This window comes from Hyperolius riggenbachi, chromosome 3 (genome assembly GCF_040937935.1).
Source record: "Hyperolius riggenbachi isolate aHypRig1 chromosome 3, aHypRig1.pri, whole genome shotgun sequence".
Taxonomy (NCBI): Eukaryota; Metazoa; Chordata; class Amphibia; order Anura; family Hyperoliidae; genus Hyperolius; species Hyperolius riggenbachi.
The window spans coordinates 428,461,353-428,477,155 of record NC_090648.1 but is presented as its reverse complement, the minus strand read 5'-3'; the positions used below and the strand labels follow the sequence as shown (position 1 = coordinate 428,477,155).

Here is a 15,803-nt window from a genome sequence, read left to right as displayed (position 1 = left end):
GGAGGTTGTAAAATCAGTCAGTGATTGGGCCTTCCTTAAAGAGAATCTGTATTGTTAAAATCGCACAAAAGTAAACATATCAGTGCGTTAGGGGACATCTCCTATTACCCTCTGTCACAATTTCGCCGCTCCCCGCCTCATTAAAAGTGGTTAAAAACAGTTTTAAAAAAGTTTGTTTATAAACAAACAAAATGGCCACCAAAACAGGAAGTAGGTTGATGTACAGTATGTCCACACATAGAAAATACATTCATACACAAGCAGGCTGTATACACCCTTCCTTTTGAATCTCAAGAGATCATTTGTGTGTTTCTTTCCCCCTGCAGCTATCTTCCACTGAAGTGTCAGGCTGTTTCTTCCTGCAGAGTGCAGACAGCTCTGCCTGTATGTAATTCCTCAGTATGTGAAAGCCCAGCCAGCTTAGAGGAGGATTTATCCAGCTTGTAAAAGATAAGAGAGAAGAGAGAAGCTGCCCTAATCTAAATAGTGCAGAGAGGGGACTGGAGGGGGGAGATGCATCACAGAACCACAACACTGAAGAACTTGGCAGCCTTCCAGACACAGGCTGACAAGTCTGACAAATGAGAGATAAGTTGATTTATTACAGAGATGGTGATAGTAGAACGTGCTGCAGTAAGCCAGAACACATTAGAATAGCTTTTGGAACTTGTAGGATGATAAAAAACAGGATGCAATTTTTGTTACGGAGTCTCTTTAAAGGCTCATACACACGTCCAACATGATGCACAACCAACCATACATGACCAAACTCACAACAAGTTGTTTACCTGACAAGTACGTACACACGTGCCAAGTGCCAACCAACTAAACAACCAACTCACTTAAATACCATGCGTGCAAGCTAAATGAACAAATTCACAACATGTCCTCATTCAAAAACAACAAAGTTGTTCAAAAGACTTGACACTACAAAATGCAAATCGCTATCGCAATCGCTAGCTTTAATGAGCGTTTTGTAAGCAATTTCATGATCGTTTCTGGCGATTTTGGTAGCGATTTTAAAAAGTGTATGCTTTTTTGCCATCGATTGTGTAGCGATTTGAGATTAGCATTTTTAATTCTGTTTGGTCCTTTCAATTAATTTTATTTTTTCTACAGTGTGCAGTAATTTAAAAACGGTAGCAAATCGCTCTGTATGGTGATTCATGAGCGATTACACCAGCGTTTATATATTTTACATTGCAGAAATGCTAACACAAATGCTAATGCCACCAAAATGCTACATGTTCTGCGTTTGAGATTTTGGTAATCGCAATCGCTACAATGGAATTTGGCCCATCCATTAACATTAGCTGAGCATTTAGGGAAATCGCTATCGCTCAAAAAAATCGCTCTAGTGTGTTCCAGCCCTGATGGTTGGTCAGATTGATCCACCGGTTGAATCTGACAACCTGTTATCAGTTGGTCATCTGGTTGTTTGTCAACTGTACACACACCCAAGTTATCTTCCCAACAGACAAGTTTGAAAGATAGTTGGACAGATTGTTGGTACGTGTGTATGAGCCTTAAGGTCTTAAAACCTGAACTGAAAATAAAAAGTCAGAATAACCATACACAGGTCATACTTACCTCCTGTGTAGTCTACTCCTCAATCCCTTTCTCCTCTCCTGTGTCCCATTTGTCCACTGTGATCAATGGAATTCTCCGTCCTCCATTTTAAAAATGTCCATTACCCCATAACAGCTTCCTGGTCAGCACACTGTGTTAAACTGTAATATCACCCACTTGAGCCATAGGGAAACATGGACATTACCTTGCACATGGACATTATGATGATTGCTGTTGTAACTGACAGCTGCTGATATATAACTGACAGCAACTGGTATATTTCACTTCTGACAAAATATTGTCAGAACTGGAAGGGATCACTGTAAGAAGAAAGTGGTGAATTCTGAGAGGAACTGAAGGTGAGGTAAGTATGTAATATTCATTTGCAACTACATCCTGTGTTTATTTTAAATAATGTTACTCGCTTCAGGTTCCCTTTAAGCCTGGTACACACATCCAATATTGATTGGCCAATAATCATGTTGCTCTTGAATTTTTTGGATCACAAATGATCTGCAAATGGTTGTACAGCAGAAGGCAAGCCATAAAGTGTACCCGAGCCGAAGCTCATTACAAAATTGGATACTTACCTAAAGAGAGAGAAGCCTCAGCATCCTATTGAGGCTTCCCTAGCTGGTCTGATGTCCCTCGTTGCTGAGTACGCCCCCCCCCCCATTGAAGATTAGCGACAATATATTGTCTTGTCGCTAATCATATTGGGGTCACGCTGCTGGTCTTCCTGTATTGTGGCCATGTGAGCCCGCCCATGCAGTAAGCAGCAGCTGCGGGTTCCGTGGTACTGTGCATGCGGGGGTGGGCTCGCACGGCTACTGCGTGGCATGATACAGGAAGACGAGGTGCACCTTACAGGACAACTGTAGTGAAAAGAATATGGAGGCTGCCATATGTATCCAGTTGCCTGACCCCCCTTTGCCTTGGCGCCCTGTTGGTCTATTTGACTGCAGTAGTGTTTGAATCACACCAGCAACAAGCAAACAAACACCTGATATGCTGCATGCTGGTTCAGGGTCTATGTCTAAAAGTGTTAGAGGCAGAGTATCAGCAAGATAGCCAGGTAATCGCTAATGTTTAAAAGGAAATAAATATGGCAGCCTCCATATTCCTCTCATTACAGTTGTCCTTTAAAGCCCATACACATGTTACATAAAACTCAGCCGTGGTGGCCGATAACCAGGGCCGGATTTCTGGGAAGGCCCCAAAGGCCATGGCCTAGGGCGTAAAATCAGATAAGATAAGAAGGGCGGCATGACTTGGGGACAGAAGAGGTCATATGTAAAAGTTAATCACCTCTTCTTGTCCCGCAGAGCAGCCACCCAGTTCCCCAATCCCTGCATCTCTCTCTCACAATTCCTGGTGTGTTATAACAATCAACATCTGCTGTCACCTCCTGAAAATCTTTTGCTGTCGGTAGGTGACAGCAGGCCTAGGGCACTGGAAAGTACAAATCCGGCCCTGCCGATAACATCCGCCTCTGCTGTGAATCCAGCTTGTTTACAGCCGCCCCAACTCACCTCAACTGCTCGGCCAGAGATCCGCTTGCCTGGCGGATTGCTTCGGGCCAAGAGCTTTGTTCCCCCCACTCATCTGTCTCCTGCATGACATGACAGCGGCGCTCCTCTGTTGGTACTCCGCCCCCCCCCATACCGATCTGCAGCAGGCGATGTGCATCAAGTGTGTGTATGGGGCTTTAGATAATGGGAATAAAGTTCACAGTCACATAAACACTTTCAGTGGAGGAATACATACAGTATAATCAAACATATGTGTACATCAGTCCTGGAATACTGACAAGCTAGGAAGAAAGAATGACATGGGCTTTGGTTCCAATAATGGAAAGATAAGGGCCCGTTTTTATTGCGTCGATGCGATCGCATCGCGCCTGAAATAGCCACGGAAGTCCGGATGCAGCCGCCTGTTACTGCCTGGGGGAATGGGATGCATGCTGCGGATATCTGCAGCATTTATCCGATTCTGTTCCAAGGTCGCATTGTATCACAAAATTCACAAGCAACGGAAACTACTCCATTGACATGATTTGGCTTCAGGTTCAGTGCGATGCAAATTTGTGGCTAGTGGAAATGGGCCCTAAGAGTCGCATGATCCTCTGCCATAGTACATATAATATATACCTATTACTCCTATCATAGTACTCTGCTTGAATCTGATAGATAACCTGATAGATAACACTGCGTATTTAACGCTGCTCAGTGGCATAGCAGTGAGGGATGCAGAGGTTGCAACTGCATTGGGGCCCATGGACCAGAGGGGCCCACTTGGGGCTCCTTCCTCTACCACAGTATTAGCTCTTCAATGATGCTATGCTGGTAATGTTACTTTGATATATGTTTTGAATAGAGGTAATCATTGACAAACTGTTCCCCTCCTCTGCTTATACTTTTCATACTGTCTGGATGTCCTTAGCAGGTTTTATTGTGCCATATGAAGAATGTTTGGGGGGAACAATATAAAACTTGCACGGGGGCCCATAGCTCCTTAGTTAAACCATTGACACTACTGCTACTGTACAATCCTATACTACATATATTTCTGTAGTAAATAACGCTCTCTGTATCGCGTAACATCAGGGCCGGTTCTTGACAGGCACATATGAGGGGGCAGACAGAAATTTGCAGGGGGCATTAAAAAAAAATGGCGTGGTCATGCAGCAGACCATGGGTGTGGTCATGGGTGGGGCCAAATACAGTGCTGTGCACTGCAGATTATTGAAAATGTTTTCTCAGGTGTAAGGCCCAGTGCACTCTGAGCGCAGGGACGGATCCTGGGGGGGGGGGGGGGGGGGGGTTGTAGGCGGGTCTCTTGCCCCAGGCGCAGTTTGTTGAATTCTTAAAAAGGTGGCAAAAATGCACTCCGCACCCAAAACCGCTAGCGTTTTGTGGATCTGCTAGCGGCTTTGGTGTGCACTGGGCCTAACACAGAAATATTTTTCTTCAAATACTAATATGCTGCTATTACGTGTTTTTTTAGCACAAATACAGGGCAGATTATTGAAAATTTTTTCTCAGGTGTAACACAAATATTTTTCTTAAAATGCTAATATGCTGCTATTGCGTGTTTTTATTTATTTATTTTTTTAGCACAAATACAGTGCAGATTATTGCATTTTTTTTCTCAGGTGTAACACAGAAATATTTTTCTTCAAATGCTAATATGCTGATATTGCATGTTTTTTTTTTAGCACAAATACAGTTCTGCGCACTGAGGGCCCGAGGTGGCGGCAGATGGCGACGAACACACACAAAATAAATGAGGCAATCTGAATAATTGATTTGCCAGCCAGGCTGCAGTGCACTCTGGCAGTGACACTGATTGACTGACAGGACTGCCAGGGCCGGTGCTTCCATAGAGGTAAAGGGGGCAATTGCCCCAGGGCCCCAGACCCTGTGGGGGCCCCCAAGGTGCCCCTCCAGCTATGGTAATCCATGACAGTGGCTGGAAGGGAGGGCCGACAGGGCCCCCAAGTTACTTTTGCCCCAGGGCCCCATTGTTGCTAGAATCGGTCCTGAGGACTGCTTCAGAGAAGGATTCCTCCTTCTCTGAGAGAGTCGACTCCTCCTCTACGCGAGGCGGCTGCTTGTTGTCCCGCTCCCACCACTGACTGTGTCAGAGAGAGTCGTCTCGGAGAGGAAATAGCGCTCATGTGACTGAGTGAGCACATGACCGCTCACTACACTGACTGTCAGAGCAGGGACAAGGTCCTCCAGCACCCAAGGCTGAGACACCAAAGTGCGCCCCTCTATCCCTCCCACCCCAGCCGTCACACACTGATTGCTCTTAGACTAAGAGGGCCACAGGGCCCACAACCTCCCCAACACCTTAATATCTAGTTATCTGGCTTGCAGTCACTGCTATGTATCCTCTTTTCTTATTTCTTTCTGCTTCATACACAATTAGGAATGACAGCTGAATGAATTATGCGCCCCCTCCTACACTGCGCCCTGAGGCTGGATCCTCTCCAGACTCTGCCCGGCCCTGCTGACTGTGTTCCACAGACCAGGAAGCAGCGGCTCAGAGACAGCGGCTGTGATTTGAGGGGGCAAGAAGTCTATTTGAGGGGGCTCTGCCCCCTCTTGCCACCCCCTAAAGCCGACCCTGCATAACATGCTGATACAGGACACAGAATGCCCTCCTCTAGTACCTAGGTTCTCAAGCAGTGGTACATGTACCCCAGTGGCTACTTCTGATGGGTGGGTACTTGGGCTTGATACAGTTGATTAAGTAAACACATTTAGAAAATGATAATCCAATATAAACAACACCGAATTAGTATTTTAGCTCATGAAAAGTAATAAGAAATGTTTGGAAACTTATCTATAAACTGTAAGGAAAAAGCATGTGCACCATCTGCCCTGCAAATGTGGTTTATTCAGTGTCAGCATACATGTACTGTACTTATCCAGATCGCTGTGTTATTTAAAGGACAACCGAAGTGAGTAGAATATGGAGGGAGCCATATTTATTTGCTTTTAAACAATACCAGTTGCCTGGCAGCAGTAGTGTCTGAATAGCACCAGAAACAAGCATGCAGCTAAACTTGTCAGATCTGACAATAACTTCAGTAACACCTGATCTGCTGCATGCTTGTTCATGGTCTATAGCTAAAGGTATTGAAGGCAGAGGATCAGCATGATAGCCAGGCAACTGATTGTTTAAATATGGCAGCCTCCATATCCCTCTCCTTACAGTTGTCCTTGCAAGGTAAATACAGCAGTTTCAGTCTTCTTCACTCTGATTACACCTCTCTGACACTGCAACTATCCATGCTACGTTTTAAGGCTACACATCAATAACGTTCTTGGGGTCCCCTGTAAAACTCGCACTGGGGTCCCAAGCTCCTTAGTTACGCCACTGCTTCCTATAACATAACCCGATTGCAGAATCTGCGCTGCGGAGTGCGGACAAGTTACGCGTCCACACAAAAGCAAGCCGCAGCTTCTAGTGAATGACTGAATGAGCAGTTCCGCCCCTTTCCTCAGCCTCCACTCCGCCCCACCTCCTTCCTGCAGGCGCCCCTCCTATTGGCCGCCGGCCTCCCCCTGGCTCCGCCCGATGGCACAGCGCACACCGGGGAAGTTGCAGCATCAGGAGCGGAGCGGAGATATCTGCGCGGAGAGATCAGAGGGGAGACACCGGGCAGAGGAAGAGCGACCCGCCCCCTCCACCCCGGCATGTGGTGCTGACATGCCCCGTCTTTAGGGGGCGCCAGTGAGTGAAGAATGTCGGATAAGATGTCAAGCTTCCTGTACATCGGGGACATCGTGTCCCTCTATGCGGAGGGCACCGTGAATGGCTTCATCAGCACTCTGGGGTAAGCGGGGAGCTGTGTCAGGCACCGTGTCTGCAGCTTGTCACATTGCGGTCACAGGAGCGCAAGGAGGAAGTTTGCAAAACTTTTGCAAAAGGCCTCAAACTTTCTGTGCCGCTCCGTGACAATCTCTGTGCAACATATATTGATTGCATATGTTGTGAGTATAGTGTACCCACTGATCTGACTGCAAGCGCGTTATATGCGCTGATCTACCTGTTACTGTGAATGACCTGACGGCAATGTGAATGCACTGACTTGACAGCCCTGATCTATTGCACTGTGTAGGCACTGTTCTGTCTGCATGTGCATTAGACCTTCATGTACACACTGATCTGTCTGCACGTACTGCATATCTTTCTGCATGCACATTGTCATATACACTGAAATGTCTACATGTGCTTCATATACACTGATCTGTTTGCACTATTCTGTTTGCATGCACTTCATATACACTGATCTGTCTTCATGTACTGCATATCTTTCTGTATGCTCATTATTATATACATTGATCTGTCTGCATGCACTTCATATACACTGATCTGTCTGCACTGTTCTGTCTGCATGCACTTCATATACACTGATCTGTCTGCATGTACTGCATATCTTTCTGTATGCTCATTATCATATACACTGATCTGTCTGCATGTACTGCATATCTTTCTGTATGCTCATTATCATATACACTGATCTGTCTGCACGCACTTCATATACACTGATCTGAATGCACTGTTCTGTCTGCATGCACTTCATATACACTGATCTGTCTGCACTGTTCTGTCTGCATGCACTTCACATACACCGATCTGTCTGCATGTACTGCATATCTTTCTATATGCTCATTATCATATACACTGATCTGTCTGCATGCAGTTCATATACACTGATCTGTCTGCACTGTTCTGTATGCATGCACTTCATGTTCACTAATCTGTCTCTACTGTGTATGCACTGACCTGACTGCATGCATGTATGACCTGACAGTCCTGATCTGCTGGCACTGTGTTTGCACTGTTCTGTCTGCATCAGCAGACATAACAAGACAGTTTTTAACTGTACAAGGTTTTGTGGCAGGCTTTCAAAACTAAGTTTTTCTTCAGGCATGATGCAGAACTGATCAGAACACCAGTGTTGGCGCTTTATAAATACAATAAATAAAATAATAAAAATAAACAGTATTACCTGTCCTAAACAACTTTTGTTAATATGTCTTCTTTCTCTCCATGACTAAGGGCTCGTTCACATTGCGTTCCGCTCACGTTAGCGTTCGCGTTGTGGTTTTATTGTAGTGTTGTTTTTTTTTTCATTTACGGCGCTTGGGTTGGCGTTCCGTTTTTGTGAAAAGCGCTTTTCTAAGAGCTTTTCTTGAGCATTTTTTTTAATTCACGCCCTGACGCAAGTCAGGAAGTGAACTCTTTGACCCGGAAAAGAATAAATACAGTGTATTTATTCTTAAAAACGCGAACACAATCGTTGCACAAATCGATTTTGTGAGCGATTGTGTTTATCCTATCGCTTCCATTATAGCAAAGTCACCCCAAAAATGGTCCAGGCACCGATTTTCTGAACACATAGCGCACGAAGCACACTGATAGGAATCTTCTCATAGAGATTAATTGCACCAGCGTCTTGTGGGCGATTTTAAAAATTACCTGCGCTTGAAAAAAGGCTCAAAACGCCTCTATTGTGAATGAGCCCTAAAGGCTGATGCACTTCTAAGCGCTTTTCAGATCGCCAGCGATTGGCTACTGAAACCCTATGAGGATGTTCCCACAGCAGCGTTGTGATTTTTGTAAAATCGCAAACGCTGCATGTAGCATTTTTTGAAGCGATTCAGCTTGAATGAATGAGCAAAAACACTCATTCATTCAAAAATCCCTCTGAAAATCTCTAAGTACTAGTGATTGCAATAGCAATTTTGGTGTGCGCTAGCCCTAACAGCGGACCACATACAACTGGCTTCTGCCTGCATGTACTTCATATACACTGATCTATTCTGCACTGTTTATGACCTGTCTTAGCTTTGTGTGCTCTGACCTGTCTGTACTGACTGGACAGCCCTGACTTGACTGCAGTCCTGTTCTGCTTGCACTGTATATGCACTGTTCTGTCTGCATGTGCTTCATATACACTGACCTGCCTGCACTGTGTATGACCTGTCTGCACCATGTCTGTGCCTGCGCCCTGAATTATCTGATATCACGGTGTATGCCCTGATCTGAGTGCACTCATTTGTCTGTTTGGTATATGCTGTTATAAGATTGTGGATGCGTACAAACTGTACATTATATTTCGTTATGTATAAAAGTACCTATAGACATCAACGGTTTATCTACAGATGGTGCATTATCGAATGTGTTCAACCACTCTACTATTTGCAGAGAATGAAAACCATTTGTTGGAACAGACTCTTAATACCTCCAACTGAGATGAAGACTGTGTAGTTTAAGGGGTGTATAATACCAGTGTGATAGGATTTTGTAATTGATCTCTTGGATTTTGGTGGATAAGGAGGTCTTATGGGCGTATATACATATTTTCTCCTGTTGTACTGGAGTGAATGTTTTGACAATTTCTCTTTCCTATTTATCAAAGAAAGGCACTCTTTGGTCTGTTTGCGACATTAGCAAAAGATAGACCCCAAAAAGGTTTTTTTCCACTGGCTCTGTACCAGAGCATAATTCTTCAAACTCAGTCAACTTTCTCAACTGCGAGGGTAGCACATCTAGGTGTCTTAACATGTATCTAATTTGGAAATAACCCCACTAATCCAGGTCTGGTCTCCCATACGTTCGTGTAAGTTCGGGCGATCGCTGGAAGTCTCGCTCCCTCCGCCATATACATCGCATGACCTCGCACTTAACCCGCCAACAGGAAGAGGCGCCGCTGACAACCGTTGTCAAGGGGACGTCGCAGGAGCCGTTGAGTGGTGAGTACGCATCTTTAGAGGAGATCTAATTAACATGTATAAATATATAGGCAATAAAAAAGCTTGGCAGAGGAGCGTTTGGCCTTAGGCTTTTGCAAAGGACTAGTGGACATTATCTGCGCATGGAGTAAAAAGTTTTAGCCATTTATTTAGGAAAGGGTTCTTTACAGTAAGGCCTCATTCACATTGCGTTCTATTCGCGTTGGACAGTTTTTGAAGCAATTTTTTTTTTCCCTGTTCTGTTCGTTGTACATTTTTTGTTAGCGTTTTTGCATAGTGATTCCGTTTTTTCACTTCCTGACGTTAGTCAGGAAGCGAACTCTTTGATCCGGAAAAGATTAAATGCAATGTATTTATTCTTAAAAACGCGAACACAATTGCTGCACAAAGCGATTTTTGAGTGTTTTTTTGCGTTTTTCCTACACCTTCCATTGTAGTGAAATCGCCCCAACAATGGTCCATGCAGCGCTTCTCTGAGCGGAAAGCGGACGGATCGCCCTTAGGCCCCGTTCACACTGCACGCGTTTCCAGCCGCGTTTTGGAAACGCTTGCAGGTGGCCGACACGCACGACATCAGACATTGCATAGAGTGCAATGTCTGATGTTCACACTGCATGCGTTCCGGACCTGTGCGGTCCGGGAACGCATGCTGCACGCATTTTTTGTAAAAACACATGGCTGTCCCATTCACTTTTCAGTGATGGGATCAGCCACGCAACGCACACAAACGCGGATGGCGTGCGTTCGTACGTGTTGCGGTCCGCACGCGTTCCGCACGCATGGCCATCCGCGTTTGTGATGTGAACTGGGCCTAATAGTGTAATGGTTAAGGGCTCTCCCTCTGACACAGGAGACCTGGGTTCAAATCTCGGCTCTGCCTGTTCAGTAAGACAGCACCTATTCAGTAAGGAGTTTCTTGGGCAAGTCTCCCTAACACTGCTACTGCCTACTGAGTGTGCTCTAGTTGCTGCCTCGCAAGCGCTTTAAGTCTGACAGGAGAAAGGCGCTATACAAATACTGCCATTATTAATCTGAACTAGCGCGTAGGATAGCATGGTGTAAGAGCTTTCAGGGCGATTTTGAAAAATCGCAGGCGCTTAAAAAAACTCAAAAACGCCTCCAGTGTGAATGAGCTCTTATTAAAATGTGGAATGTATTGTCACAGGAAGTAGTTATGGCAAATTCTATATCTGCGTTTAAGGGGACTTAGATGCTTTCCTTGCGTTGAAAGACATTCATGGCTATAAATACTAGGTAATTCCCGGTGGTGTTGATTCAGAGATTTGACATCTGGAGTTGGGAAGGATTTTTTTTCCCTTTTGGGGCTAATTGGACCATGCCTTGTAAGGGTTTCTCGCCTTCCTCTGGGCCAACAAGGATATATGAGGGTGCAGGCTAGAATTGTACTTTATTTTCTGGTTGAACTCGATGGTTGTATGTCTTTTTTTCAAACCCATATAACTATGTAACCTCCATAAGCTTCCTCCATCCCTCTCCACTCTGCTGTTTCAGAGGTGGGAACCCCCCTTGAAGGTTAGGGCCACACTACAAGAGTGAACGCGGCCTCCCTGTGCAGGTGCAGGACGGCTTGTGCAGTAGCCCGGAGCCGCTGCTTGGCAGAAAAAGCCAACCTCATTCAGCTCCGTGCTAGTGCACAGTGCAGGCAAGCTTCAGGCAGCTCCCAGGGCTGCAACAGCAAGGGTGGAGCTTATCCAGAAGCGTCCCTCTACTGAGGTAATTACCCAAATTGACCCATGATCTCAAAGTCTTTTGGGATGAATTTGACAGCTTGGGGGATAAACTTCTTTCATTTTTATCTTTCTAGTTCGTTTAGTTCATTTTTTACAAAGATTATCTGCCGATCGGTCATTTGTTTAAATATCAATTTTATCATACGTGTCTTTCACCTCATCTGCCTGGCCAGCAATCTGCCTGAAGGATTGCCTCAGTTGAGAGCTTTTTTCTCCCCGCTTACCTTTCTCCTGCATGACATTAACAATCGTTTTCCGATCGTCGTGGTAGTTGATCGGAAGCTATCAGTTATGCCCATTAACTGCTGTATTCCCGTTAACCAATCCAATCAGATTGATGGGATTGATACGAGAATCCTTATTTCCATTAGTTTGAAAGAATTGGTTAGCGGCAATTCTGCCATAAATGGGCATGACCGCTTGTTTCTGATCGATTGCGATGGCGATTTGGAAATGATCGATTGGCCGCGGGATTGTATTGTTAATAAAGACCAGAGGGATTGATAACTCCAGTTCCTATGGTAGCAGGTTGCTAGCTTTCAGTAAATAGTGAGTTCACACATACACCTGTGCTTGATGCCTGTGCACTTGCCAGCCTTGCCAGACTAATTACTGATCATTATGCCGACACTATCTTTGATGATTGTCTTTATTCTTATGTATGCAACAAGGGAGGAATTAAAGTCATTAGGAATCTTACATTTAAAAAACAAACAAACAGATACTTACCTAAGGAGAGGGAAGGCTCTGGGTTCTATAGAGCCTTTCCTCCAGGGTTGTGGAGTCGATACAAAAATCTTCCGACTCCTCAGTTTCTGAAACCACGACTCCAACTCCAACTCCGACTCCGGGTACCCAAAATTGCTCAGACTCCGACTCCTCGACTCCGACTCCTTAATCTAATACTTAACAGGGCTGTGGATTTTGTACAAAAATCATGCGACTCCGACTTCTGACTCCGACTCCTCAGTTTCTGAAACCACGACTCCGACTCCAACTCCGGGTGCCCAAAATTGCCTTGACTCCGACTCCTCGACTCCACAGCCCTGCTTTCCTCTCCTCTCCCGGTTCCCTTGTTGCAGCGGCAGCTCCTCCATTTGAATCCCCCACCGCAGGGTACTTAAGAAGTCTTCAGGAGCCGAGTTCTCCCGAAGACAGGTGGCTCCATACTTCGAGTGCACGAGAGAGGATGCTCGCACGTGTGCAGTATGGAGCGGCCCGTCTTCAGGAGTACTTGGGCCTCCGAACCCTCCCTTTGGCGGCGGAGAGAGCAGTATTTGATCATATTGGACGACTACTGGTATGGGGGAGTCAGCGCTGGAACGGGCACCGGGAGAGGAGAGGGAAGGCTTATTAGGATCCAGAGCCTTTCCTCTCCTTAGGTAAGTATCTGTTTTTTTTTTTGTTTTTTTTTCACTCGATTCCCATTCACTTTAAGTGGGATGTATCACACCAGATTTGTCCCTTGTTGCATTCCTGGCTTTACATATCAGTATACACCAGTGTACGGAGCCATCTCGTGTGCAATCTTTGGCTGACTCTGGTGGCGTTCTAGCTGGTGGGTTTGAGGTTAGGTGACCTGCGTGTGCCTCATTCTCTTCCCCATTCATATGTTTTGTCAGATTAGTGGAATTAAAATGACAGAGGATCTGCCGTTCCCGTCTCTCCAGTAAGGTGTGCGCGCTGTTTGTTGGAGCTGAGTGCACGTTCCAGATAGATTAAGGGGAATTAAGTGGAAACATTCCAAAGGAGTACTTGCAAATTGCAGCTTAGCTTTGTTACACCTGTGTTAGCATTTATCTGCTTTGTGTTCTAGCAGCTAGATGTGTGTAACAGTATGCAGGGCCCAGACTGAACCTGTACTGATATGGATTGCATTGTATGAAGCGGTGGTGAACTTTAACCCCCCCAACACTTAAGTTTTTACAGGGTGTGTGGGGGACTTGGGTGATTACAGGAGTGCTGTGTGGCGAGGGGCCGGTTGGACTCTACCTCCTCACGCAAGAGCAAGAAGGTGACCCGAAATGAGGGTGCGGGGCTAGGGCCACCTCATGCGCTGTAGCTCCGCACCCATTGCATGCACGCCAGCCTAATTACCTGACACAGCGTGGAACCGGAGGGACACTTTGATCCACATAGCCCAAAGATGCCCACATAATATTTATATTACGTGGGTGGAGCCAGTGGCAATGTTAGACTAAATGTGGCCACACACCATACAATAAAAAGATCCAATGTTACACCAATTCGATAATGATCCATTTTCTCGAAAAATCAAAAGATTTTTATTTTCGTTTCTGTGAGAAATCTAATTGAATTTCCTGTTTTTATTCGATAAAAAGAGTGTTGGATTTTTCTGGTCCATTTAAAAAAAAAAATTGTATGGTGTGTGGTAGATTGTCAATTACTTGATGTACAGACCTAAGCAATTTTTTTATAATTTCCAAAAATTAGAATATCGTGCAAAAGTCCATTTATTTCAGTAACTCCGCTTAAAAGGTGAAACTAATATATGATATAGACTCATTACAGGCAATGCAAGATATTTGTAGCCTTTATTAGTTATAATTTTGATGATTATGGGGTACGACTTATGAGAACCTCAAATTTAAAATCTAAGACCATTAGAATATTGTGAAAAGGTTCAATATTCTAGACTGACTCTGATCAGCTAATTAACCCTAAACACCCGCAAAGAGTTACTATTTCACATATAGCATAGTCCCCAGTATCCGGCACCAGCAGGGATCTCCTAATGCTGGATACATGTGCTTGACAGTTATTTGAGCAACCGGCTAAGGGCACAGACCTCCCCTCCAAACATGGCCGGATTTCAGGCAAGGCCACAAAGGCCATGGCCTAGGGCACCAGGAAAGCCAGGGGAGCGGGCTGTGGGCTGCAGGGTGGTAGTAGCAGTTAGCCTGACGAACATTTATTCTGCTGCACAGAGTTTGCACATAGCGGTGAGTGGCTACCAACATCCGGATATGGCACTCGGGGGATGAAGGCAGGGCTGTGGAGTCGGTACAAAAATCTTCCGACTCCAACTCCGACTCCTCAGTTTATGAAACCTCCGACTCCGGGTACTCAAAATGGCCCCGACTCCGACTCCTTAGTCTATAATACGGTACTTACCAGGGCTGTGGATTTTGTACACAAATCATCCGACTCCTCAGTTTATGAAATCACTGACTCTAACTCCGACTCCGAGTACCCAAAATTGCTTCGACTCCAACTCTGACTCCACAGTCCTGGATGAAGGGGCAGCGAACGGGCACTTACAGTTATCTCTGACCTGCCTGTCATTCACCAAATGTGCCACTCGCTAAGGAGCTTACAATCTAATCCCTGCCATCATAGAAGATGATGTGGAGCAACCAGTCTCTACATTCAGTAGGTTTGAAGCATTTGAAGCATACAGTTGATTACTGCTCTGCAGTTTCTTTCTCCCGCCACTCCTGTGACCAGGTCCACTTGGCTGCATGTGCATCATCTGAGTGGCAGGAGATTAATGCTGTGTGCCCTGAGAATTTCATGACTGGAAGGGCTATTTATATTGGGGAAACATCTTTCTTTTGATGTCTTTCTGTAGAAAAAGTGCACTTCAGGCTAAGTTCTCTGAAGTCTGAAGAAGAATTTAGTTGGAAAGTTTTCACAATCTTCACATCTACTTAGTTGGCTAATACTGTAAATTGACAGCTTTGCAGTTTATTTTTCAGGCACATTTTTTTTTCTATAATTATGCATGTACTGTACTAGACCATTGCTCCATATGAATTATGCGTTCTGTAAAAGCTATTCAGTCTTGCAAAGCAAAAGTACCTGCTGTCTCTGCTCACAGATCTCATATCTTCCTCAGGCGTCACCAGGTATCTGCTCTCTCCTGCCCACCCCCCACCTCCACATTAAGACTGCGAGCAAACCTCTGCATTTGTCGCTGCGCTGCGTTTTTGGAATTGTATTTTGTATATGGTTGTGTTTAGTTTGGAGCTCTGTGCCACCTCTGACCTCCCACTTTGTAATCTATTCTCCCCTGTGCCGTCAGTGTACCACAGCAAAATGTAAAAAAATAAATAATTTCATATTTTCGGGCCATTTTTATTGCCGGGTCGTTCATAAGATGGGGACTACTTGCATTCAAGTTGCCATTTTGTGATTGCTCTGCGTCTGGCTTCCATGTAGTTGTTCTTTGGCCTGAAATGGTCTGAAA

At 45.1% G+C, this 15,803-nt stretch overlaps 1 protein-coding gene across 4 annotated transcripts in view; it reads left to right on the top strand.

Annotated features, from left to right (window-relative positions):
- The first annotated feature begins 6,666 nt into the window (after positions 1-6,666).
- Positions 6,667-15,803, top strand: part of ITPR2 (inositol 1,4,5-trisphosphate receptor type 2) — a 467,841-nt gene continuing 458,704 nt past the window's right edge. For all 4 annotated transcript variants that reach the window (XR_011030536.1, XM_068277594.1, XM_068277593.1 and 1 more), the window contains exon 1: positions 6,667-6,916. Coding sequence is in view for 3 of the 4 variants with exons in the window: in XM_068277594.1 (XP_068133695.1) it covers positions 6,825-6,916 (92 nt within the window). In the remaining variant the exon portion in view is untranslated. The remainder of the gene's footprint in view (positions 6,917-15,803) is intronic.